Source organism: Diabrotica virgifera, chromosome 6 (genome assembly GCF_917563875.1).
Source record: "Diabrotica virgifera virgifera chromosome 6, PGI_DIABVI_V3a".
NCBI lineage: Eukaryota > Metazoa > Arthropoda > Insecta > Coleoptera > Chrysomelidae > Diabrotica > Diabrotica virgifera.
The window spans coordinates 206,962,440-206,989,606 of NC_065448.1; the positions used below are offsets into that span (position 1 = coordinate 206,962,440).

Here is a 27,167-nt window from a genome sequence, read left to right on the forward strand (position 1 = left end):
GTTGAGTGGCTGTATCTAGCACCAAAATGGATTGTGTATAACACACGAAACATAAGAACAACATCAAGTTTGACTGCAGCGGGTTTTACATTATTTTGACAAGACCTTGCATGGTTATTCAGGAGGGCAGTGGAGTACATAAGAGAAAAGTGTATAAAGATGTAAGGTTGGTTTTGTTTAATTTTGTTTTAATGAAATTTTATGTAATAGATATCAATCTGTTGCAGTGACTTCACTACCAACCAACACTTAATGTAAACTTCACATTAATTAGGATTTTTCTTGATGACTAGGTAGTATTGTGTCTTGTAGTACTATTTCTATACATCGCACTCTGCAATTGTAGCAGTGAGAAAGAACAGTATGCAAAACTAAAACGCATTTCTAGCACCTGATGAAAATATATAAAAAATTTTTGTACATCAAACTTTAGTAAATACACTTACTACAGTGTATAATGAGTCTTGTTACGAAAAATGGACGAAAAATTACAATAAATTAGATCACTTATGTCATATTATAAAACTGGATATGTTTAATTTACACACATGGTAAATATGAACTAAAAGTTAGATTTCACATGAAACTATTTTGGAAAAATTTTAGAATGTCCGTAAGTATATCTACATATTTTTTTATTTACCTTGTATGTAATATGGGATGATAAATTGATTATATCTAGTTTTTGAATTCAGTTATATATTTTAAGTACTAATAATATAAAATAAATAAAATAATGGATATTAAAAGAAACCTACTACTGTAAACAGCATGGTAAATTTGGACAGTTTATCAAAAATTGATAAAAAACCACAAAATATTTGAATTGTTTTAAAACATTGGACCAAAGTATTAAAATGTATCTCGTATTGTCTAAAACATTTTGTTAAAAACATTCTTACTCCACAATAACTTCATTTTACCAAGTCAAGAACATTATTCGAGTCCTCTATTTTTAGATGATACTACTTTTGATATACAAAATGCAGAATCGCAAATGGCCAAAAGAACAAGTCTCATTGTTTCAGCGATTTGGAAGCTTGTATTTAAGGCACACTAGAAACTACTTTTGCATTAAAACCGATACTTCATGTGATATTTGCTTTATTACGATATTATGAGGTTTGTCTTTTTAGTTTTGCATATAGCCGCTTAGAGGGCGCCACCAACAAAACCTGCCAACAAAAATGTAACCTCAATCTTTTGTTGACATAAATCCAGAGTTTTATTGCGATACAAGTCGTGCAGATACAGTAAATTTTTGAAAATTAGCAAGTCGGTCGAAAACTGGATCTCAGCCGATTTTTTACAATTTTCGGAGATGATTATCCCAACAGCAATGTCTCGATAAAAAGTTTTCTGTTTTTGGGAATGGAGCATCACATCAGTCAACTATTTCCCGCTGGTATTGCGAATTTCAACGTGGTTGCTCCAGTCCCAGCGGCGAATCCAGGCCAGGTCCACCAAAAACAGCAGTCACACAGTAAGACATTGATGCGGTTCGTCTGATAATTAAGGATGACCGCCGTGTAACATACCGCAAGATAGGATCTTTGGGCATTTCAAAGACCTCGATCCAAAAGATCCTACATGAAGAACTGGGTGTTACGAAGTTGGTTTCCCGTTGGATCCCTCATTTGCTCACAGAAGAGCAAAAAGCGGTTCGCGTTAATTGGTGTCGCAAAGCATTGGAACTGTTCAACAAAGGAAGCTCCAAAAACAAATAGTATTGTTAGTGGCGAAGAATATTGGAAAAACCATCAGAAGTGATCCGTTCTCGAAGTGTGTCAAAGTGGTCGCAACTTTTGTGTCAAAATCTGGTCATGTGGCAACACTTGCTTTAGAAAATCAAAGAACGGATACTTCTGATTGGTATATAACCGTTTGTTTACCAGAAGTTATCGCGAAACTCCGACAAAGCAACACACAACGGCGAATTATCCTACATCAGAACAATGCAAGTGCTGAGACTACCCAAAACACAAAAGAGTTTTTGGAGGTTCAACACATCGAATTGTTAAACCATCCACCGTGTAGCACCGACCTAAGTCCCAAGGACTTCTTCACGTTCCCAACGATCAAGAATTCAACGCGTCGGCAGTGACTCCAGTCGCCAGAAGAATCATCGATGCATTTAAAAGAGCAATTTTGCAGGTGTCAACTGAAGACTGGAATAACTGTTTTACCAATTTGTTTGAATGTAAGCAAAAATGTATCGATCTAGGTGGGACATATTTTGAAAAGCAATAAAGTGCTTTAAGTCTGTATATTTTTTGTCTTTATGACTATATGCAAAACTAGAAAGACAAGAAAAGTCAAACCAGCTTAAAGGTTAATAATGTATATTACTCGCTGTAGCAATGACTTCCACCACGTCTTAAGTTCCACTAAGTATAAAACAGCCAAAAATTTTAATTATTTGTTACATTTTTTTCTTTCAATCAAATACCACATCATACACAAGTATGTATGTCATAAACGTTTACTATATTTTTGGTTTTATGAGACTTGTGCCATTTGTAATCTGCAAAAATGGTTTAAAAATTCTAAAAGCTTCTATAAAATTTGATATATTTTAACCACAAAGTTTGTTATCTTAAAGACGGAATTCTTGAACGAATGAGTCACTTTATATTTAGAACCACAGAGTAAGCTAAGCAGCTTCTTTGTGTTGCGTCAACTACAAAAAGTGTGATAATCTCAAGATATACGAGTTGGATCCAAAAAAACATTAAAAATTCATTTTAAGGAACGTAGTTAGTATTTTTTAATATGTTTCTGTTAATACAGTAAAATCCGCTTAACACAAGCATGTAAATAATTACTATGATTTCTTGCATAATTTTTACTCAGTATATGCAAAATGAGAGATATATTTCTCTTATGTCTTAATCTGCCACGATTTACACGATTGCGCAGACGACGAAATATTGACAGTCCAAGATGAAGGTAGTCTGCAAAGATTAGTCCACAGATTTAACATAATAGCAAAACAATTTAATATGACAATTTCACCTCAGAAAACTAAAACAATAATAGTAATCAGTAAAAAACCGATCAGATGTGACATATAAATTGATGGGGATCGAACAAATAATGGAAATAAAATACCAGCTACGGAAACCTGGACAAAGAAGTGAGAAATCAACTACAAAAAGCAAACAGACTGGCAGAATGCCTTAATAGCACTATATGGCGAATCCGATATATTAACACTGAGATGAAGTCAAGAATTTATAAAGCCAGTGTAAAAACCAATAATGACATATGCATCAGAAACAAGACCCGATACAGCCACAACACAAAGACTATTAGACGTCCATCAAGTTAGCAGAACAACTTCAGCAGAACACAGTTATTCTTATATCATAATTAAGTGTAAATAAAATGCAAATTTAATGTTCCAAGAAAAAATTAATTGACATTTTTTTAAAAAGGTATCGCATGTTCTGCTAACTTGATAATCAGTGAATATTCTGCTAGCAGAACAGTAGTTCAAAAATTTGATAAATAATCTATAATTGAATGCCAAAGTATTCTCTGAATTAACTGCAAATTTAATGTTCCAAGAAAAAATGTATTGCATTGCTTTTTTTTAAGTTATTCTTATTAAGAATGCCAAAGTATTCTCTGAATTAAATGCAAATTTAATGTTCCAAGAAAAAATTTGTTGCCCTTTTTTTAGTTATCGCCTGTTCTGCTAACTCGATAATCAAGCTAGCAGAACAGTAGTTCAAAAATTGATGAATCATTTACAATTGAATGCCAAAGTGTTATCTGAATTAAATGCAAATGTATTGTTCCAAGAAAAAATTTATTGCTCTTTTTTTTAAACGTTATCGCATGTTCTACTACTAAAATCTACTATATTTTCTACAAGATTCTAAAATCTACTAGATTCAAAATTTTCCCACTAAATCACAAGAAATTCTACTAGATCTAGTAGAAAATCTACTAAATTGGCAACCCTGAATATGGTACAAAAATTTCTATTGTGCAGTGAAGGAGAATGGCTCTTGAGTTTCTAATCGCATCTGCTTTTGGTAGTAATTATTGGTAAAATTCTTACGGTTTATTAACTTCTTAATTAAATTTATTGTTGGAACATTTCATTTGCATTTAATTCAGATAATACTGTGGTATTCAATTATTTGATATTTTATCAATAATTATTGAACTACTGTTCAATGTTAAAGCTGAACTACTGCTAGCTTGAAATCAAGTTGGCGGAACATGCGATAACTTAAAGAAGAACCATATTTTTTTTTTTTTGGAACATTAAATTTGCATTTAATTCAGGGAATATTTTGGCATTCAATTATAGATGATTTATCAAATTTTTTAACTACTGTTCTGCTAGCTTGATTATCAAGTTAGCAGAACATGCGATAACTTAAAAAAAGGAGCAATAATTTTTTTCTTGGAACATTAAATTTGCATTTTACTTACACTTAATTATGGTATAAGAATAACTGTGTTCTGCTAACATGATGGACGTGACTATTAGAAACGGTAGAGATGGAAAAACTGAGAAAAATTAACAGGAAATACGCTGAGAGATCGACAGAGGAGTGAAGACATTAGAAGAAAATGGAACGAATGGAATGGAAAATAAACGAATGGACACTAAATGGAAAAAAGAATGGAATAACCACATAAGCAGAATAGGGGAGACATGTGTGGTCAAAATATCAAGAGATAAGTCATCAGTCGGTAGAAGCGTGAAATCCTTCCATAGAGGTAGGAGGTTTCGTTTGTCCCGTTGTGACCACAAGGCGTGCATGACAACAAATTAGTTTTACTTCATGTATTCAATCGGCTCCGCATAATAAAAATAATAAGATTATTCAGCCTATTATATTGGCCTATTAAATATATATGCCTATTATGTTGGCATGTAGAACCTTGCTTTTGTATGTGTTTTTGTTGGTTTGTTATAAAAAATCTGTACCACGTGGTACAATATCGACGAGTGAATGATGAGAAATCCCTCCAATATACGCTGTCAGCGAACATGTTAAAGTATAATTTCAAAACTGTAAGCACCAAATTCTCAGAAATGACGGTGACGTTTCAGCATCATCCTGAGGCTTCCAATAGCGTACGGAAAATTTCATTAGCGGTTTCTGGGCCCTGATTATAATTCAAATTTCGACTCAAAACAAGTCGCAATCAATATGGCGACGTTGAAATACGACTGTGCGAGCCTTGTGGATTTTAGTTGAACTAACGAAATGATGTCATAAAATAGCGACTTATAGAAATTAATAGCGAGACTCCAAAAAAGTGGTTAATATTATAATTTCGAGTCGAAATGATTGTGGCACGGACATGAATGAATGGCCGAAAGCGAGGTTACCTAGGTGTAGTTTAGGAGATGTGTTTTGTTTGTTTCTTGCAAGGAAAACTGAAGCAAAAGGTATTAATATGGCTGGGTTTTATGGAAATTTGCTGATTCAAAACGTGAATTATCAACTCAATGAAAGATGTAAAGTAGTAATCTGGGAAAATTAGTATAAAACAAGGAAAATTATGTACCAGTTATTTTATTGCTGGACATGCTGGAATCAAATCTTAAGATTTCATATATTAGTAATATAGCTATGCAAAGTCCGCAGAAAGTGTGCTATTTGGTTTATAAACAAATTAGCGCTCCGAAATCTTTTTTTTTTTTTCAATTATTGCTCTGTAACTCAGAAGATTTTAACGTTAAACCAAAAACACTCACATAAAAATTCACTGTAATTTAATTCGGCACATAGATATTTTTTTTTTCGATTTCCTTCGGCGGAAATTTTCCTCGGAAAATTCGGGTTTTCCAAACAAAATCTTTAATTTTCAACTAAAGTTCTAGGGAAGTAAAATTATTTATTAATAATTAAATATCTTATTGACATAAATCTTTTTTGTTATGAGTGTCTTGAAGATATGAAAATTTGTATGTACAAAGAGGACCGGAATAAAAAGGTAATGGTTCAAAGATCGAAATCCTGTTGTTTATAACTCTGTCGCAAATGCTGGTCAAATTTTTTTTCTTCAAAGAAGAAGCCGTGTCCTTTTCAAGAGCGTTAACTTAATTTAATTTAATCTGATATTTTCTGAGGGGTTCCATTTGTTTATAAGCATAAGCCAAAAAAATGTTTATAACATTCCCGAGACCGATCAAATAGTCCAATTTCAATTCTGTAAAGTATGTTGAATAGATATAGAGCTTTTTTATACGAAAATCATAGTTATTTTGGTGTATCACAATCTTTCTGGTTATTATTTCGACCGAAATTTTTTAATTAACATTTTAATTATTGCTTAACTATTGGTTAGATTGTCGCCGGCCTCCTGATGTATAATCTACTAGGTATAAAAAATCTTTCATGTCACCAATTTATTTAATTATTGATAAATAATTACTTTCCTAAAATTTTAATTGAAAATTGTAGATTTTTTTGGAAAACTCGCATTTTTCGAGTAAAATTTTTGTTGAAGGAAATCGGAAAAATAATAACTGTGCAGAACTAAATTGCCGTGAATTTTTATTTGAGTGTTTTTGGTTTAAAGAAAAAATCTTAGGAGTTACAGAGCACTAATTGAAAAAAAAAAGAAGATTTAGCAGTGCTAATTTGTTTTTAAATAAAATAACACACTTTCTGCGGACTTGTCATACCCCATATTAATAATATATGCAATCTTAAGATTCGATTTTAGCAATAAAATAGCTGGTAAATAACTTTTCCCAAAATGACATTTTTTCGATAATTTGCCCAGACTATCAACAAACGTTGCGGTGGTTGCATAGCCAATAAATCCAATAAACAGGAGGAGCAACAAAAATTCTGAGCAGTGTCAAAATGATAACGTTAATATCCCCAGTTGGAACTAATATCGAAATGAATAAGAATCGCTATAAATTACATCTGTCATGGCGGAGTCGAAATTAAATTGCGACATCGAAATGAATTAGAATCCGGCCCCTGGAGGCTACTTCTTCTTCTTCTTCTACGGCACTACAGCCCAAATTGAGCCTTGGCCTCCTTTATTTTTTGCCTCCACCCTTGCCTGTCTGTGGCTGCTCTTCTCCATACGCGGACTCCTAAAAGGGCTTGTGCGTCGCTGTTTACTGTGGAGGCTACTTGTATTGAAAGAATATCTACTTCATGGTAGTGGTGACACCATCAAATTTTTATAATTTCTTTCCAGCATTCTGGGCTGATTGTTCAACCTCTTGAATTCCTCGGTTAATTAGAGTTTTTGTTTGGTCCATCCAACGACTTGGAGATCTTCCCCTCAGCCTTTTTCGTTCAATTTTGCCCTCGGTGTTAAGTTTTTCCTTAGTACTTGTTCTAGCAATTTGTCATAACGTGGCAAAGACATGACTAAATAATGTAAAGGATTATTACCAAAACCAAGCACAAAGCACATACAGGTACATTAAAAGAGATTATTGCTATTTACTGCAATTAAACAACCGATTAACCTTCCGATGACTAACCTTTTTTTGTTATACGGATGACCAACGGAAAACTACTTGGAATTCCACATAATAAACGGTATTTTACTAAACATCAACTTCAGAATATATTTTTTATTCGTAAAATATAGGGAATTTTTTTATTTCAAAATATGAGGATATCTAGAATGATATTAAAGTCAAATAAAAAAATAATGAGTTAAAAATTGAAAATACTTTTGAATTTATTAAAGAAAAACATACGCTGAGATCCAAATTTACCCCACTTGGTCATCCGAAGGTTAAATGATTTGTAAATATCTAAATAAAGAAGGGTAGGGATGGCAGAATGATTCTTATATTTCAATGCAGTGTTGCCAAGTGCACCTTTTAGCATGACGCAGAGCATAATCTAATTTAAGCGAACTGACAACACTGGTGTAATTGCAGCTTTGCTATCGCAGTTCAAAGTTTAAGTGAGCGGTAAGTGTTGTATTTCTCTCTCTAACTTACAGCAACGTAGTTCTACTCGTATATGATAAGGACTAAGGTGTATGTTTGTCACGAATAACTTTGTTATGTATGATATTTTAGATTTTTGAATCAATTTTGATGTTTTTGAATATATTTTATTTATATTATACATAAAATAAAAGATGATAAACTATCTATGATAAAAATCTGGCTACAAAGTTTTTGTTTTAAAGCATTCTCATTTCTAAGAGCTACAATTTGGAAATCATGTTTTAAAAATGCTAATATCAACCAAAATAACCACTTGTGGAATTCTTCAAAATCATCTTAAGCGGATTTTACTGCATATACATTTAATATTTAAAATTTTACTATCTACGGACCTTACTGTATATCATTATTCAATATGTCTTTTAAAAGGCTACAACTGGACATATTCATACAAATTGTGCAATACTTTTCTTTGGGATTAAGCAAATCAGATGACCCACTCTAATTTTTAAGATCGCCTTGTAAACGGGAGGCACATTGGGGGACGGATTGAATACTTGTAAGAGATTTTATAAAATACTGATATAAAAATACCAAGTCTCACGGTTCTTCACTAAAATACCTAGTTAAGATAATTGCCATTGATACTGGAATGTACAGTTTATTTGTTTCAATCTTGTCTTCTCATAGATGAAGGATCCCATCGTCTTTCGATTGGGTCTCTTCTAGATTTAACCCGGCTGCAAACAAAAATCATATATTAGATTAAAATTTTTAATGTAAAATACAAAATGCCCTTAATAAAACAAACAAATAAAATACTACAACAATTTAGAGGCTATTTTAAAGTTAATTTTTATTCTATACTGATTTGATATCAAACGAGCCAGAAATATTTCCCAAAAAGTTTAGTTGTCCATAAAAACGAAGTAAAATTCCTCAATCGGCTACTTATATGTCATACAATATATTATACAGGGTGTCCAGAAACTCTCCTGATAAACGAAGACCAGATATTCCTCAGATAATTTTAAGACAATTTAACCCAACTTAACCTAGACCGAAAATGCTTCCTAAGGGAGCTAGAGCTCTTTGACGATGGCGTCTTGTAATTAGTTTTTTAATACCTCCAGAACGCGTCTATTTAGAAACACTAAAACTAGTACGCCTATTTATCTTCCAGAGATAAATCGATTCCATAAATTGCGAATTTCTAGTATCTGTCATAGGCGTGCGTTTTGGGTAGGGCAACGGTAATTTTATCGCATAACTTTTTTGCCTACAACTTTTAAGCATTTTTGACACTTGATTATTAAATTGTGAGGTATTCTATTACTAAAAGGTACTCTTGCTTTAGTCGGTAGAATACACCGTTTTCTAGAAAAATCGATTTGAAAATTTTTCGTTTTTTGAATTTGAAAAAAATAAAACAAAAACTATTTAGAAAAACGAAAACTGGTACGTTTATTTATCTTCCAGAGATGAATCCGGTCATATGCGTCCGTTTCGGGTAAGTCAACGGTTATTTTATCACATTATTTTTTGTGTCTTTAATTTTTAAGCATTTTTGACACTAAATTATTAAATTATGAGGATTATTTAAAAAATATAATTAAAAGACGCCATCTTCAAAGAGCTCTAGCTCCCTTAGCAAGCATTTTCGGACTACGTGATTTGGGTTAAACCGTAATATTTTGAGCCTAGGAATCTACAGTTCAAATATTTCCAATTATAAGTGAAACACCCTGTATATTATTATTCTTAATACACTCACCCGTAAGATCTACTATTTCATCTTGATCATATTTATCGTCTGGGTCAGATCCGGCAGTGGTATTCGACTGATGCGATCCACTTGACATATGTGAACTCCTTCCAAAACTTCCCCTTCTCGGTGGTCCTACAGTTCTCTGATTGGCGGGCTTTACGGTTATGATCAAATTTGAACTGTTCGCTACCATCATGTCTGTAACTTGATCTAAAGTCTTACCGGCTACTTCAATACCGTTTACTTCTAAAACTTCATCGTTTACTGCAAGAAGACCTGTCGATTCGGCCAGGCCACCGGGAACCAATCGAGAGATAAAGATGCCCGGAATTTTCTCAAGACCTTTAATAAATGATAAATAAAGTCAAATATCAAAAATATAATTATGTACATACAAACTATAATATGATCAATTAGTGAAGCTTTAAGTGCACATATCGAGCCAACTGAACAGTCGGGTTGATGAGGGCGCACCAACGAACTGTCAATACTGATGGAATCGCCCTGTCCCATTCAAACAATGAAGCGAGATTGCGGCCAACATACAAGAGAGAGGTCCTAGAGAGACAGAGAATTTGTCAGGTAAAATTTGCTATAACTACAAACGTCCCTGACTAGCACTATCAATTTGTTTGTTTACGAAAGATGGCGATTATCTTCCCTCCTTCACCTGACTATCCTCTATCTCATCCTGGCCGCATTAACCTCGCTTCATGGCGATTCCATCAGTATTGACAGTTCGTTGGGGCGCACACTAGCAACAGCCGACCGACTATTCTCAAACGATTTAGTACTAAAGTTCTTATTTGACTGTCGAAGTGAGTAGTCGCACAATGCAAAAATTAACCAGAAATGTTATTATCGCTCTCATACGACGGAGGAGGAAAACCAAGAAGAGATTCCGAGAGTATTGAGTGCATCCAATTCACAGTGGAAGAATAAGACGACGGTCAAAATTAACAGATGTGATCCAGAAGATTGCCATATTAAAATGGAACTAGGCAGGACACATAGGAAGAATGGAAGACAACCGGAAGGACAAGCAAAATCAATTGAGGCAGACATTGAGAACAAGATGGACTGATGACATGAAGTGAATGACTGGTCACGAATGGATGCAAAAAACAACAAACAGAAATGAATGGATACACCTAAGGCAGGCCTCCTTCTGGCGATGGATGGAATAGCTGTTGATGATGCTGATGATGAATTCTCAGTGACAGATTATTTAGTGGAGAATTCTACACAATACATATATTCTAAATTAGTTGATTATCCAAAAAAGTTTTTCGCATTTTATCGGATGATCTTAGTCACCTTCAATGAACTAGTCATGCTAATTGGACCATGCAGGTTTCTACAATTAATGATTGTGAATTAGACGATGCCATTTCTTCGCAAAATATTAAAAAAATATTCGCACGGCACAAGTATTGGACACCAAAAATAGGAGAGAATTGAACTATCGGCCGATAAACAATCGTCGTGTGTGCGCCAGTCCTAGTTAGCCAACACTGATTAAACTGTCGGCCGATGGTTTTTCAGCCCATCAAACTTTTTTATCAGCCAATACTGAATCGGTGTAATGTGCGCATATGCATACCTCTCTGTACTGATTAATAAGCCGACCAATATATCGGCCGATGAAGTCTGCAGTAAGCGGGGGCCCTCAAGAGCCCCCGCAGACTTTTTATCGGCCGATAGTTTAGTCGGGTTGGCTCTTAGTGCGCATTGCATAGTGCGGTACCTATCATTGCCATCATTGGTAAACTCTACCTACAATATCAAAGTTGACGGCAACAGTGATCAATTAAAAAAATCAGGGTTGTTTCGTTTTAAACATTTTGTTTTAAACATGTGTATATGTTTAAAACACGTTTTGTTTAAAACTGTTTAAAACACTTAAATTAAACAAGCGTTTTTTTCATTGTCTTGATTAAAATAATAAATAAATAGGAAAAAAAATTCTCAAATACATTATAAAAACTTATCAACATACATATTTGTTTGGGAAAGTATGGAACGTATTCTAATATTTTAGTTTATAAGTTTTTTATAGTTAAGCATATGACTACTTAATTATGTAATAGCAAATATCCTCTTAGTTTTCTTATAATAAATATATACATAGTTTAACTCCATATTACATAATAGATTTTATAGTTAAATCCTTCTTTTCTACACCACTGGCTGTTCATAAATATTTTCATGTTGAAAGAGAAAACGCACTCACTTTGACAAAAGTTTGCTTGGCACATGTATCAAGCTAGAAAGTGTTTCAAGGAACCACATGTGTCGACCTTTTATCACTTCAAGTTATCTTTACCCAGAAAGGGCGGTACGCGGTACCTGAGCCTTGCCAAGGCAGACAAAATTTAGTACGAAATTCTACGTCGAACAAGTCACATTTGCCTAGCTTACCACCCGGGTGGCCGTCCCCGTCACGGAGATGCTGTCCATTCCTGGAAATTCCGGCCAATTACACTCATTTTAAAGGTAGGTGCGATATTTTTTCTAACATTGATACAATTTATGAATATAGCCAGATACATTTCTTCACACAACATGCATACGAACACACATATTTCATATTAAGTGCATTATTTCATATCATATATTTACTTTTCATACTATAGTCCACTGCCTTGTTTCTACTACTCAATTAATTAAACCCAGCGGCCTTAATCCTCAATTAGAAGATCATTAGACGCTTCAATATTATTTATTTATTAATAACCGGAACTTAACAAACATTGGAAAACTTAAAACATTTTGCATACAAGACTTAATAAATTTCTCAAAACTGTTCCAGTCTCACAGTAATCTTGTTGTAATCTAAAATTGTCAATCTGATATCTGATCAGTCACGTCATCACTGATGCAATTAAGCTCTTTAAAAAATGAAACCAACTTAGCAGCTTTTACATTGCCTAGCCGATTACTTAGTTTGGAATGACAAACCGTATATTGAGGAGAAGAGTCTTTCTATGTTGGCTGACAATGCATTAGCTGTGTGGAGCTGTTGAGCAAGTTCCAATGCTGTAGTATTTATATTTTTCATAGAACGCCACCAAGTCTCTGGTACATATTACATTCTCAATTAAATGTTTAGAAAACGTATATGGTTTAAAGGCTCCACACTTTGCCTGGTAATTAATAATAATATAACTTACAGTAAGCGTTCTTGCAATAATAGCTAACTTGCAATACGAATTTATAAATAGTAAGTCTGGAGTTCCCCCAGGCGATAGCTCCTAATTGCAATTGGTTTTCTTATCTATTATGTTAAAGAAAAGTTAAAATCAAAATTATTAATATTATGTTTAAGAAAATATGATTTAAACAATGTTTTTTTCTAAGTTTTATTTGTTCAAAACATACAATTGAAAATAAAAAACGCATGTTTAAAACAAAAAAAAAATTTAAAAATAAAAAAAAAAACATGTGTTTTAAACGTGTTTTATTTGTTTAAAACATAAAATTTAAAAACAAAATAAAACATGTTTGAAACAAAAAAAAAACATGTTTAACCCCTTCGGTACGGTGATGCACCCGTGTGCATCATGCTTGACTCTCCGGTCAGTACGGTGATGCACACGGATGCATCATGAGTTTTCGTTCGCCATAAGGCGGTGACACCATCTTCATCATATTTCAGGTATTTTTGTTCCGTCCGAATTACCTTATTCAAATCTAAAAGTGGGGAAACCACGCCCAAAAGTGGGTGATGTCCAGAAGGAGATTAGATTTAGTTAATTTGATTGGTGATAAGGTTGTTTGGATATTTGACTGATGGGATTGTGTGGGAGGTGAAGGTACTGTGCTGCTGTTTACAACTTACCTTACTATCCCTTGCAAAATAATTAGGATGGAATTTCCCAGATTAGGAGACTGGGACGATATCAAGCACAAAATAATCTAGGGAATTACATCCGAATTATCTTGTTTATCTTTTTTACTAATTTTTGTTTAAAATGGTATTTTATGGATAAAATTTAATTTAACTCACATACTATGTAGAATAATAAATTTAATAAAAATAGTTTTATTTCTAAAATTAGTGTTATTATTACATTAACTTTAATTAGTTGTAGTGTGATACGTGATACTTTATTTTAACCGATCACGCGCAGCCGCTCGGTAAACGGTCGAATCTGTATACAGGAGCCGACTTGCCGAATGAAGGTCCGGCACGAAGGTGTTAAAACAAAAAAATAAAATGTGTTTTGTATAAAATTAAAAAAACACGTTTGTTTCAACCCTGAAAAAAATGTTCTTCTAGTGTCGACTCCACTAATGAAGGTTGGCTATACCCATTGTAAATTCATCTCTATCTCCTGTTTTTCTTAAAAGCGTCTGTGTGTTTAACCCAGTCGGCAGTCCAAAGAAATGTTAATTAAACATATTAATAACCGATTGACCACAAAGATTATGTACTTGCAATGTACTATCCGAAGTATAATCCGATTATAATCTTTTTAGTATCCGTGCCGCAATAAAGATTAGAGGGAATATTTTCCAATGTTACGCTGGCAATTACGTGATTATAATCCGGTCAACTTAGACATCAAAATGCTTGGCAAATAACAAAGATTGCCGGAGAGCCAAATTTTGGTGGAGAGCTAGGGTATACCATAACAAATAAAGTTTAAAAAGTCCCCATCGATCCCATGTGTGCGTCAAAAGTTATTCGGGGTCAAAGGTCAAAATTTGAGATTTTTTTCGAAAACGGTAAGTTTTATCAAAAAAAAACCTCAAAGCAAAGTTGTAGAGCTTAACATTCTCTACAAAAATTGTCCTTATAATTTTTTTCCGAAGAGTTACCATTCCTGAGATATCGCGATTTTAAAAGTTACTTTATACATTATATGCACATATAAGCCACGTATATACATATGTGGTCCTTAAGACAAGTATAAATGCCTATTTGTGTCTCTTTTATATAGTATATTATACTATTCTGAAAATATTTCTTAAAAAGGTAATCAGTCCCAAACTGAATTTCCTCTATCCACGTGGCCTTGAAAAACATTTGCCTTGAAAAACCATTATTTAAAAAAGAACAGATTGTCTATTATCGGCAATGGCTACAGTATTGTCCGTAGGTCTGGTTCATAATATTATCTGTTTCTTTTAGTGCTAAAGGTTCAGTTCAAGTGAATATAAGTACTTATTACAAGCGTCTACCATTTAGTACCGTTACCGTTATTTGTACAATTTTATAGTTTTAAAAATGTCTCAGTTTTTCTTTATTTGCAATAAACTTTTAAGTGAAACTAAAACAGTTGTGGTTGATCGTGGAATGCCAAATTTAATCGAGGCTTATGTCGAGAGAGGTGATGAGTTTATTGAGTATTTAAGAACTAAAAATCCATTACAATACACGCGAATTGCAGAAAATCATACATTCGGAAAACTTCAATCGCTGCAGTGAAAAGACAACGTGAGGAGGAACAGGCTAGTACTTCAAAAGTAAGTCCACCTCATACTAGAACGCGAGTAAGTAAATCACAATACCGATACTTAATGTTGTTCTGAAGCTATTTTCTTGTGGCATTTTTATAATCAAGTATATTCAAATGGGAAATATATAATAATATATTTTAAAATATATTATTATATATAAAATAATATATAACCGATACTTAACTTTTGTAAAAAATACGCGAAACAAGAAACAAGTACAACAATCATGTCTTCCTCCAACATCAGCATCTGCTTTTCAACATTTGTATCGAGTATATTATCAAGTTCAAACATGGCTAGGCAATGAACTGAATCCAGAAGACTGAGGTTGGAAATTAATAGATAATACTCTGGAACCGATTAAAACCTTACTCCCACCTGCTCCAGAAAAACTCCTTAAGACTATTTTTTGCAATTGCAAAAAAGGTTGTAGTGGCAAATGTGGATGTAAAAAAGTCGGGTTGCTGTGTTCTCTAGTGTGTACCAACTGCCAAGGTCAGTCTTGCTCATATGTCCAGTTTAGTACAACAGAGGAAGACTCCTGTGATTTTAATGAAGAGACCAATGACTGTCACATTTGAACAATTTTTGAACATCCAGAAGAGGAAGAGGAAGAAGATGAAATCGAAGAAGACTTGAGTTGAAGAAGACTTTCAAGAATATGAATCTGATTAAAATATCTAAAGAAATCAAAACAATAGTTAACCTAATAATCAATAGCAATATCAATAATCAATATCAATAATAAGGTAATATCTAGAACTTGACCGGTACTGTTTCCTTAAATTATCCTAAAATTGTCAAAACAGTTAGTGGAGTAGGCCTACAAGGGAAACCACGGTAAAAAAAAACGCGCCGAGTACACTACCTCACAGGTGGTGTGGAAACGTGTGCATATCATGTATAATGTGACTCTTTGAATCGCGATATCTCAGGAATGGCAACTCTTAGGAAAAAAATAGTAAGAACTATTTTTGCAGAGAATATTAAGATCTACAACTTTGGTTTAAGGTTTTTTTTGATAAAACTTACCGTTTTCGAAAAAAATCCAAAAAATCTCAAATTTTGACCTTTGACCCCGAATAACTTTTGACGCACACATGGGATCGATGGGGACTTTTTAAACTTTATTTGTTATGGTATACCCTAGCTCTCCACCAAAATTTGGCTCTCCGGCAATTTTTGTTATTTGAAATGTCTATATAAACCGGGTTATTAGTTTAATGTTTAAAATACAATTTTCCTAGCAATAATCTTGTTTTGTTCTGGTAGTTTCAAGTTGAAATTATTAACAGTATTTATTGATAACAAGTTCTCTCTAACGTGAAAAGTCTTTGGTATAGATTTAATTTTGTTTTTATTATAGCATTTGTTAGATTCGTTATATATAATACGATAAATGTAAAGGCAATATTTCGCGATTTTGCATTTTCTACAAATTCACCATTTCCTTTCGATAAAGATTACGACTTCGATTGCCACTGTAAATATATACAATTCACATCCAATGGAACAGAAACTAGGATGGTACGATACATTATCCTTACTCTATTAGCAGAAATTGCACATGCTTCTTCTTAAAGTGCCCTCTCATCAGGTTGGTTACTACAATTGCAAAGTCTTCTCTGTCTTCAGCTGTTCTTATTAGCTGCTAAAAATTTAGCCATGTCCATTGTCGGATGTTTCTTATCCACGATTGTCTTTTTCTTCCTAGTCCTTCCTCTCTTTCCTCAATATTTCCTTTCACTATTAGTTGAGCATACTGGCACTTAGTTCCAAGTATAGGCCTAGATATGATGTTTATCTAACATTCAGTGTGTTGAAAAGTTCTCGTTTCTTACTACTTATCCTATGCAGCACTTCTTAGTTTGAGATATGTACTGTCCTCAAAATTTTGAGCACTCTGCGGTAGATCCACATTTCAAAGGCTTCTAATTTATTTACGGTTGATGTTTTAATGGTCCACGTCTCAACTGCACAAAGAAGAGTCAAACAGGCGTAGCATTTTGATAAACATAGTCCAATTTCGAGTTTTATTCGAGAATCACATAGTAGTCTTTTGATTTTTTTGAAAAATTATTTGGTCTGTTCTATTCTCGATCTTATTTCTAGGTCAGGATTTCAGGATTTAGACTGCTATCGACCTAACATATCAGGTACTTAAATTTATTGACCTGTTTTAAAACGTGCCCGTTATTGTATAAAGGTGAGGTACATTCATAGATATAATAACACAATAGATTGGGCCAGATCCGAAAAATAGCGTAACACAGAACAGTTCGGGTCGGTGGTCTATCTATCTCTCTCTACCAGCGCTTAGCTTTCTCTCTCTAGCATATGATGGCTGCCGCCTCTGTGTCACTGTCGTTCCATTACTCCCACCTCTTGGTAGATACGGTCACACTCGCACCACAGACAAAGATAGCTAAACCACTTTACTTGATATTGGCGTTACACCCCGATGCATTGAGTGGCATATCCCTAGCCAGATCTATTGTTGACATATCTCTGGGTACATTACAGGTGAATATTACGTTAAGGTAATTTAACCTTAATTATTATTATAATATATTCACGATTAAAAAATCCACTTACCATTTTGTGTAACTTTTACACTTGTTCCATCCCTTATGTAAAACCCCAAAGGCTTGTCAGATCCGTGTTTTAAAAGCCTAACCCTCCTACATGTTTCTGGTACAATGTCTACATCTATAATAGCTGAAACTTGCCTAAAGTCGTGCGGATTTGATATGGGAAGAGTTTTTGTCTTTGCTGGCGTTCCACCCAATATGGTAGAAATTAAGTTTCTAGGTTTAAGCGTTCCATAACCATTCAGTTCTTCGAAACTATTGCCTAAAATATATTATTTAAATAAAAAAAATGCAACTTGAATATTATGGTAATGAAAAAACTTGAAAATAAACCGCAGCAACAGCAGAAAAAATGAGAGATGTTTAACAAATGCCCACTAAAACGGGATTATTATAATTATCAAAAACCAATATTATCTTCTAACATAAAGTAGAGGTAAAACCCACTAACTACACTTTTCAGAAAGTGGAGTAAAATCGATTTAAAGGAACAAATTGTTTTTTAAATTCACCTGACTTGAATATTGGATTTTTTAATGCAACTTTAAAGAGTAAATAAAAGAGGAACTATTATCAGGTCACAGGATTTATTAAATATTAGATTAATTTATGTACTTGATAAGTTTTCCCACGAACCCAATAATTAGTTAATCAATTTGTCTCTATAAAGTATCAAGACTTCGGGATTCAAATTATGTAAAAGAAATCAATAACAAAAAATGCATTATAGTACAAAATGTTAACATTAAAACAGAATAAAGTCCTTTTCATGGGCATTTTGCAGTGCGTCACAAATGATAGAAAAAAAGGTAAGTCCGTGATAATACACATTTATAACATTTATTCTAACATGACATTTTAGTTAAATCTGACAGTTGTCACATTTTATTTGCAATTTGGCATAAAAACAAATCAATTGTGTTTATTGCATTTATAAAATGGTATTTTCTTCGATTTGTATAGTCTTATAAATTGTACAGATTATATTCGTAGATATATTGTATAATTCGTAAATAATTTTTTTTTCGATTATAGCGCCATCTATCGACAACTAGAAAAAATGTTATAAATGTCTGTAATCACGGACGTGTCTTTTTTTCTGTCACATACAATTTAATGCGTTAGAAAGAAATCGAAAAACTGTGACGCACTAAAAGTAGCCTATGAGAAAAAGAATATCTAACTTATAAGGGAATTAAAACTGCAAATCTACACAATAAGTTGAAAAAAATTCTTGTGAATGCATTCTTAATTTCACTTGACTTCTTCACTCTCGCTATCAGATATTGATAACTCTGGAACTCAATGTCTGTATGTTTATGTTTACTAACATATTCTTTGAAAGATCACTAAGTACAGATTCAGCGCTCCAGATTGTAAAGAAAAATTCACTAAGTACAATAATAAATTTTTGTAATGAGTTTTACCTTAAAACCGAAATTCACAATAATGCGCTTAGTGAATTGTACCATAAATTATCTCAGCAATTAGAAGGCTTTAAGCACTTGGTGACTTTCCACGGCTGAGCAGTACCTTATTGAGTACAAATTTAAAAATGTCAAAATCTCAAAAGTGCACTTAGTAAGTTTTACCTCTAATAGGATGATATGAGAACTACTAGAGCAAAATTTTTTTCATGAAGTATTTTATGGGAAATTAACAAAAATAGAACTTTATTTTTAATAGGAAAAATTATTTTAATTTTAATTACTAGATTCATAAGTGGAAAAGATAACACGATAGAAGTAAAACATATATAATTTACCTTTCCTTTGTATAATTATTCTGAGTAGTGGCTTAGCATTAAACAGTGCTCTTCTTAGATTATCATCATTATTGATGGGAAGCAAATCTTGATCACTAGGATCAATATATGACACCAAAAATGGTGTTTCTTTCAATCCATGTAAGCGTTCAATGAGTGATCGAAAATCTTCAAATGTTGTTTGGGAATTACGTTCTACGCTAAATCTTCTAAACTCTGCATCAAACTATAACAAAAACAGGTCATTAAAAAATGGTTACAACAAAAATATATTTCTGATATAGGCGTTTTACGATTGATCTCGTGTGGGTGCCCAGGCCATAGCGCCCTCCCCTTACCTAGTTTAGTCAATGACTTTTTTATTAATTAGTCATTGACTTAATAATTTGTTTTTTTATATTTATAAGAATAATTTTATTAACGTGTTCACTAATCATTTTCTGTGTTACTTTCCTTTTATCATTTTAAAATTTAATTGTAGGCAATGAGTTAGAATATGAGTAAAAATTAGAAATCAGAATAAAATAAATTCATAAAAATAGTAAACTTTTATTTTAATTATAAGTATCCTCAAACAAGACAATAAAACAAAATGCTACTCCTAAATAATACTACTAACTATATTGACATTCTTCTGTATAAAAGCGCCATTTTTTTGAATTTCATAAGAATCATAAGAATTTCTAATTGGTCTTGTTGCGTTATCGGATCATATTTTTGTAGTAGCTTTCCAATTTCGAGAAATAATCCTATTTCGTTGCTATTCTTTTCCTCATCATAGCCAAGTATCGTTTTTCCTCTCTTAACTAACGCACTTACAATATCAACAAGTTTTTTTTTTAAAGTAAATTACATTTTTGTTAGCGCCCTTTTTTACGAACCACTGATTTTGGGTCCCCAAAAATTTATAGCCCCCAAAAATTTAGTGTTATATCAGCGGTTCTCCATCTGTGGTACATGACCCACTGGTGGTGCATATCACCATTTGCGGTGGTACACAAAACACAAAAAAAATTAAAATAGTAGTACTTAGTAAGACTTGATAATACAATCTACAGTAGACGCCCTCTTAACCGACCATGACGGGACCTGCCCATAGGTCGGATAATCAAAAAGTCAGTTAAACCGAATATCTTTAAAACCACCCTCAGAAAGACATTACATATGTAACTCTATTAAAAATATACAGTCGGAAAAATGAAAGGAAAACACTGCGTGTTTTATATGTTCGTTCATGGGTATTCTTTCATTTTTCCTACTGTATATATTTTATGATCTATAAACAAAAAAGTAGTATGTACATATAGTCCGTCCGCTATAACTTTTCCCATGGGTCACGATTCATTTTCAAACAAATTAAGTCAAAACATAAAGTGAAACGAACGTCGATGTGTATATACATATGTAATTAACAATATCACTCACAAGACAAACTATGAAACTTGTATGACCTCTAATCTAAAAATAGTATCATCCAAAAAGGAGCAGGGTCGGTCGGTTAAGCTGACGGTCGGTTAAAGGGAGGTCGGTTAAGAGGGCGTCTACTGTAAAAAAATAGGTGTTACCAAAAATAATAAAAAGAACTGTAGGTGGTAGGTACATGACTCAAAAAGGTTGAAAACCGCTGTGTTATATGATTACTATTCAATTTTTGTTTTGTAGATATTATTTGTTCAATACATACATAGGTATATTCAAAAATTTTATCATAAAATGTTTAAACAGTGGTGGACGGATTCCATAAAATATCTAATAGCTGCTGCTTATACACTCTGAATCAATCTGAATTTTAGTGTCAGTGAAAGTCAGTGATCTTGTAACCGATCTGATGTATTGGATTCTACAATAGAGAATGAGAAAAACATAAACTTCATTTAGATTTTATTGGATGACCAATTGAAGACCTTGGGACCAGAAGGGGACAAGCCACAATTTCGTCAAAAATAAGTTAAAGTTGAAATCGCACACTTTAAGACCATATTAATGTCCCAAACAGAAAAGTTCAGCTATTTTCTCATAGATGGCGCTACTGCAGTAAGTCCCGTTGTGTCACCATTACTTTATATTGCAACAGAAGAAGACAAGCCACAGTAGTAATCAACATGGTGGCGGAACATTCCCGTGCATGTAAACGAAAAATAGACGTTTCTGAATTTGATTCTGAACACGGTGACCAAGATTCGTTTTTAAATGAAAGCGAAGATTACAAATACTATAGGTACTATACACAATATAAACTTAGGAACAGTAAGTTTATTAAAGGTGTGGGGCTTGCTGGCTTGTCCCCTTATGTTATATTTTTCGAACCTAAAAATATTAGGATTGTTCTTAAGGTTTTTTGTGGCGTATCCCTTTTTAGTAAAATACCTACTTTATTGTAGGAAAATATAAATTTCTCGAGGTGTCTTGCCAACTCCAGAAAAGAAGACGCCTTCTGGATGGAGACACAATGATACCCAACGACATCAAAAAATTAAGCTTAAGACTAAAAGAAATCTAGCTTACGAATATATAAATACAAAAGGGAAGAAAATGGAATCAAAAAAATTAGGTGCACCTTTCGGTTGCACAAAACAGTGTAGACAGAAATTGGTGCTTGCCAAAGATTCTACCAGATACTGAGAATAATGAACCTCTGAAAGACACTGAACATTTGGACCACTTTTCAGCTATTAAAAATATTGACAACTGAATTATTTTATTGTTGCATTTTATGTTCATTTTTTAGAATATAATTTTCTAGACAAAAGGGAATAAGCCTAATATTTTTTCAAAAAATGTTCAAAAACTCAAAAACCAGTAAATAAACAATTGTGATACTTTCATTGTGTATTTAATAACATATTTTCAAACGATTATGGGCCTTACTTCTGAGAAAAATGTAAAAATTGGATTTCAGGATTTGAAAATAAGTTTAAAATGATGTTTTCTCCAAAATATTATTTGGTGGCATGTCCCCTTCTGGTCCCAAGGTCTTCAATTTTCCCAATATACAGTATCAAAGATTTAGAATAGGCTATTCCCATTCAATCATTTAACTTGCTTCTTTTTTGTTAATTTAACTTGTTGGTGATAATAACCATTAGCATTAGCTCTCAATAAGAAGTGTTAACATCAAAATATGTACAATACAAAATGTTTGTGTTAGAATAATAAGAAGAAATACTGATATCCCTGTTTAACTAGATGTTAAAATTTATATACATAATATACATAGGCAATTTTTTTGATCATATATAAAAAATTTCACACAATTTACCACACTGTACTATAAAATAATTTTAACATTTGCACTCCTTCAAATAATGAAGTTATGACAGTTTAAAATTATATTACAGCCACAATAAAGATGCACTAGAAATAAATGAACCACGATACATTGAATGTTACGAGGAGCACCCCCAAATCATAATTTACAATGTATATGCATTGTAAATCCCAAATGATGATTTACGAAGTTTATACATTGTAAATCATGATTTGGGAGTGCTCATCGTAGAATTCAACGTGCCTTGGTTTGTTTATTTTTAGTGCATCTTTATTGTGACCGTAGTATAGAAATTTGTTTCTTGAAAAATCTGTGAAATGGTGCTTGGAACCATACTGTTCAAAGCCCTCGAATTATAAATGTTAATATCTGTCTTGCTTAAAAGAAAGTAAAAATGTTGAGGTAATGAAAGTTATAGAATCTTTCTGTGACTAACTCACATATCTCCAGTAAGTTCTTCTTCTTTTGGCATCATTGTGCCTTTCTCCTCCATTGTCTTATATTCATGGTTTTCAGGTCGTCTTCCACGTCATCCAACCATCTCGTCCTGGTCCTTTCTTTTTTTCGCCTCCCTACCGGCTTCCATTGTAATATCTTCTTTGTCATTTTCGTATCTTCTTGTCACTGAACATGTCCCAGCCATGACAGTCTTGTGACTTTTCACAAATCTTAGAATATTGTACCCTTCATTCAGTTTATTAACCTCATCGTTTCTCCTGATTCTCCATGTGCCATCATCCTCTTGCACTGGGCCATATACTACTTTTCTCAGTATCTTTCTCTCGAATGTCCTGAGTTGGGCTTCATCTTTTTTTGTCATATGCACATCTCCAGTAAGGAAGCCTATTATGATTCTGAGCTGATTCCTGCTTATTGTCCTCAATGCTTCAGCCCTATTAGCACAGGTCCGTCATACACCTTGCCATGTATTTGACCAGGTATATTTTCAGTGTGAATTGTGTTGGCTCCAGATCCAGGCTTTTTCCAGTCACAGAAAATGCTTTTTGGAACTCCCACGGCTGGCTCTCAAATGAAATATTTTGTAGCTGATGCTCTTCTGGCAAGTGCATCTGTTTTTTCATTGGCAATGAATCATTGCCCATATTACTTGATGAACTGGAACTCATCCTTGACTTTGAATGACTTTTTACAGAGTTTTTTTTACATAAGACAAGACTTAAACATGTTTTAGATTATCTTATTTTTTCAAACATGTGTTTTAAAGAAAGCAGAAAATTGTAAACAAGTTTAGTTATGTAATATGTATTCTTTTGTAAAAAAGACCAACTTAAAAATAATGATATTTTTTGAAAGATTTTATCTACATCAAGGCAAAGTCATTCCCTATTCCTTAATTTACACCTATTCCCATATCAAATTATTTTTAGCTCAAGATACTTGTCTGTTTTCTTTATTTATACTTATGAGTAAATTTGTGGTTTCTATTTTGATAACTGTTGTTTGTATTTATAATAGGTAAATGCTCTACTGTTTTTGATGTTAACTTTCAACTCAATATAATATGTAATTCTTCCACCCACATCTTTCCCATTTGTAGAAGATTAACATTATCTGTGCATTGTTTTAAAGTAAAAAGCAGTAGCGGATCCAAAATTTTTGACGGGGGGTCATGGAACTTGAGGGTGATTTAATTATATTCTCTGATGTAAGGTCGCTTAGTCTTACCACCCCTAGGATAAGTGGGTTTTCAATTATTTTTTGGATAAGCCTAATTTTTTTTTTGTCTGATGGCTCTGTTTTTCTTTTTTTAGGGTTTTTGAATTGATACCCTTGGAACTGCCACTGCTAAAAAGAGATTTGAACTAATTTGCCTTCATGCTTGGTTGGTCAAAAAGTCTTCAAAGGTCTATGAAAAATATAATACAGATTTTAAGGGAAATTGAATAAAAGATTAATAAAATGGCTGGTTTTAATTGTTTATAACTAACTGTGGTATTTAGAAACTAGGAAAATAAATGTAGATATAAAAAAGACTAATCTAATGAATTTTGTAAATAATTAACCCTCTAGTGCCCAAATTTTTTTAGTACCTCTACCAAATATCACACTAAACTGAAAATTATAGGGTAAAAATCTGTCTGATCGCCGAAATTTTTATAAGCTAGATGCTTCTCCGATCTAGCCCAGATGCTGGTTTGGTAATTGCACCTATAAAATACTTAAAAATTAAGACCCGAAACTTTTTTTTATGGTCTGCCTCTAGGCGGAGTACGGTACTAGAGGGTTAATTTTTCAACATTGCCCTAGAAAAAGCTATTAGAGAGTCTGGAATAGCAACAAGAGGGACCATTATTAATAGGAGTTTACAAATAGTAGTGTATGCAGACAACATTGATATCATAGCAAGAAGAAAAGTGGACCTGGTTCAATTGTTCACAGCATTGGAATCAGCAGCAAAAAGAATGGTGCTACACGTTAATACTAATAAAACTAAGTATATGAAGGTCACAAATTATAATAAACAAGTAGCAAAACCTGAAGATCTAAGCCCGTCCTCACTTACGTGTCAGAAACATGGAAACAAAAAGTGTTGAAGAACTTTTAGGCTGTTTTGAAAGTAAAATCCTCATACATATTTATAAAGGCGTGCAGAAAAACAGTTTATGGCGTAGATTAGGGTGGTCCTTATTTATAAGGAAAAAAATTTTTTTTCGAATTTTTTAGAAATTATTTGCCAGAATGTACCTTTATATAAGACATGAAAATATAACAAATTTCAGCTCAATCGGTTAATATTAACACGTGCCGCATCGACGCTAAAGTTGTGAGATTCAATGTAAGGCAGTTATTACCTATAAGAACGACAATGTACGCGTACGCTCGACTGTAAACATAAAATTACGCATTTTTTTTAAACTTTAGTATAAAAACATACTAATTAAAATGAAAACGTAAAATAAAGATATAGTTTATCCTAATACTATATTTTTTATTTATTGAAATGATACATCCACTTCAGATACATATTTTGGATTTAAGTAAGCCTCCTTTTGTGGCGACTGGGAACTCTCTCCGGTACTCCTGAACAACCTGAATAAAAAAAAATAATATTGAATGTGTTTTCTGAACCTAGCCTATATAATGTGTTCAAGAAAAAAATAACAAAAAATTAAATTTATCTACTCTACGTCATATTATGTATCAGTTTTTAGTTTGTGAAAACTGTCATTATAGATAGCAGTTCGTGAAGGATTTAAAGTGTGCGTGAAGTACCTGTGTATTTTAAATGGGACTAACTGCTAAGAAAAAAATAACAAAAAATTAAATTTATCTACTCTACGTCATATTATGTATCAGTTTTTAGTTTGTGAAAACTGTCATTATAGATAGCAGTTCGTGAAGGATTTAAAGTGTGCGTGAAGTACCTGTGTATTTTAAATGGGACTAACTTTTTCACACACTTTCAATGGGTTTTTCACACACTTTCATATAATCAAATATCCTTAACTTTCGCGTTGTCATGGTGATGACATAATGAGCAATAAATTACAACAAAAATTTTGACAGTTTTGTGGTTTGAAAGAAATTAGAATTTTTAAATGTCAAAGTTCTAAAAATTGTAAATAGAATTGAAATGAATTCCAGTGACGAAGAGTTACAGTTTTTTGATTTATTTATCGTAGAGTAGATAAAATATTGTATGAAACTGTGCGTGAAGTACTTTTTGCGAACTTACGCGATGTAGAGCACTCGCTATCGCTCGTACTCTAAGTATCGCGTGCGTTCGCAAAAAGCATACTTCACGAACTGTTTCATAAATAACTATTGTTTATACATACTACATACCTGTATCAAAAATTGTTTTTGATGTTCATTTTTCGTCATTTTTTCATTGTAATCCTCAATCAACTTGACTCCTCTTTCTGCAATATCATTTGTACATTTTAAGGTTGAAATGATATTTTTTCCTGTGCGATAATCCTCTCTGTTTTCCCAATTCAGCGGATCGTCCTGAAGAAATTCAACACAAATACCGAATCGTTTAAATAACTGAAGTGAATTGGCGGACAATAATTCAGTTGGTAGATCTTTTTGAACAAAATTTTGGACATCTCGGATTTGCAACGATAGTTTTTTCTCAATGACTTCTGTCTCTTCATTTTCTTCTTCTTTTTCATTCACAGTCTCTATGTTTTTACTTGCACATTCCATAATTTTTTGAGCCATTCTAATTTTTTCAACTCTCTCAATTCTATCGTCAAATATTGCCATGGCAGCACACTCTTCACTTAGATACCATAAATGGTTTAAAAATTTTGTTATTGCAATGGTTGCAATGTTTTCATTAATATTTTTAAATATAACCAATTTTCTCAAAAAATATATATCATTTAGGGGAGCTCCTGTAGTATTCGTTGCTGAAAACCAGGCCTCTACAT

General features: G+C 32.9%; 1 protein-coding gene across 1 annotated transcript in view; it reads right to left on the reverse strand.

The window, feature by feature from the left end:
- Positions 1 to 245: 245 nt before the first annotated feature.
- The window catches only part of LOC126887165 (partitioning defective protein 6), a 29,934-nt gene continuing 3,012 nt past the window's right edge, over positions 246 to 27,167 (reverse strand). The window contains exons 2-5 of the mRNA XM_050654549.1: positions 19,500 to 19,725; positions 17,739 to 17,996; positions 9,684 to 10,019; positions 246 to 8,649 (exon numbers count right to left, since the gene is read on the reverse strand). Coding sequence (XP_050510506.1) covers positions 8,594 to 8,649; positions 9,684 to 10,019; positions 17,739 to 17,996; positions 19,500 to 19,725 — 876 coding nt within the window. The 3' untranslated portion in view covers positions 246 to 8,593. The remainder of the gene's footprint in view (positions 8,650 to 9,683; positions 10,020 to 17,738; positions 17,997 to 19,499; positions 19,726 to 27,167) is intronic.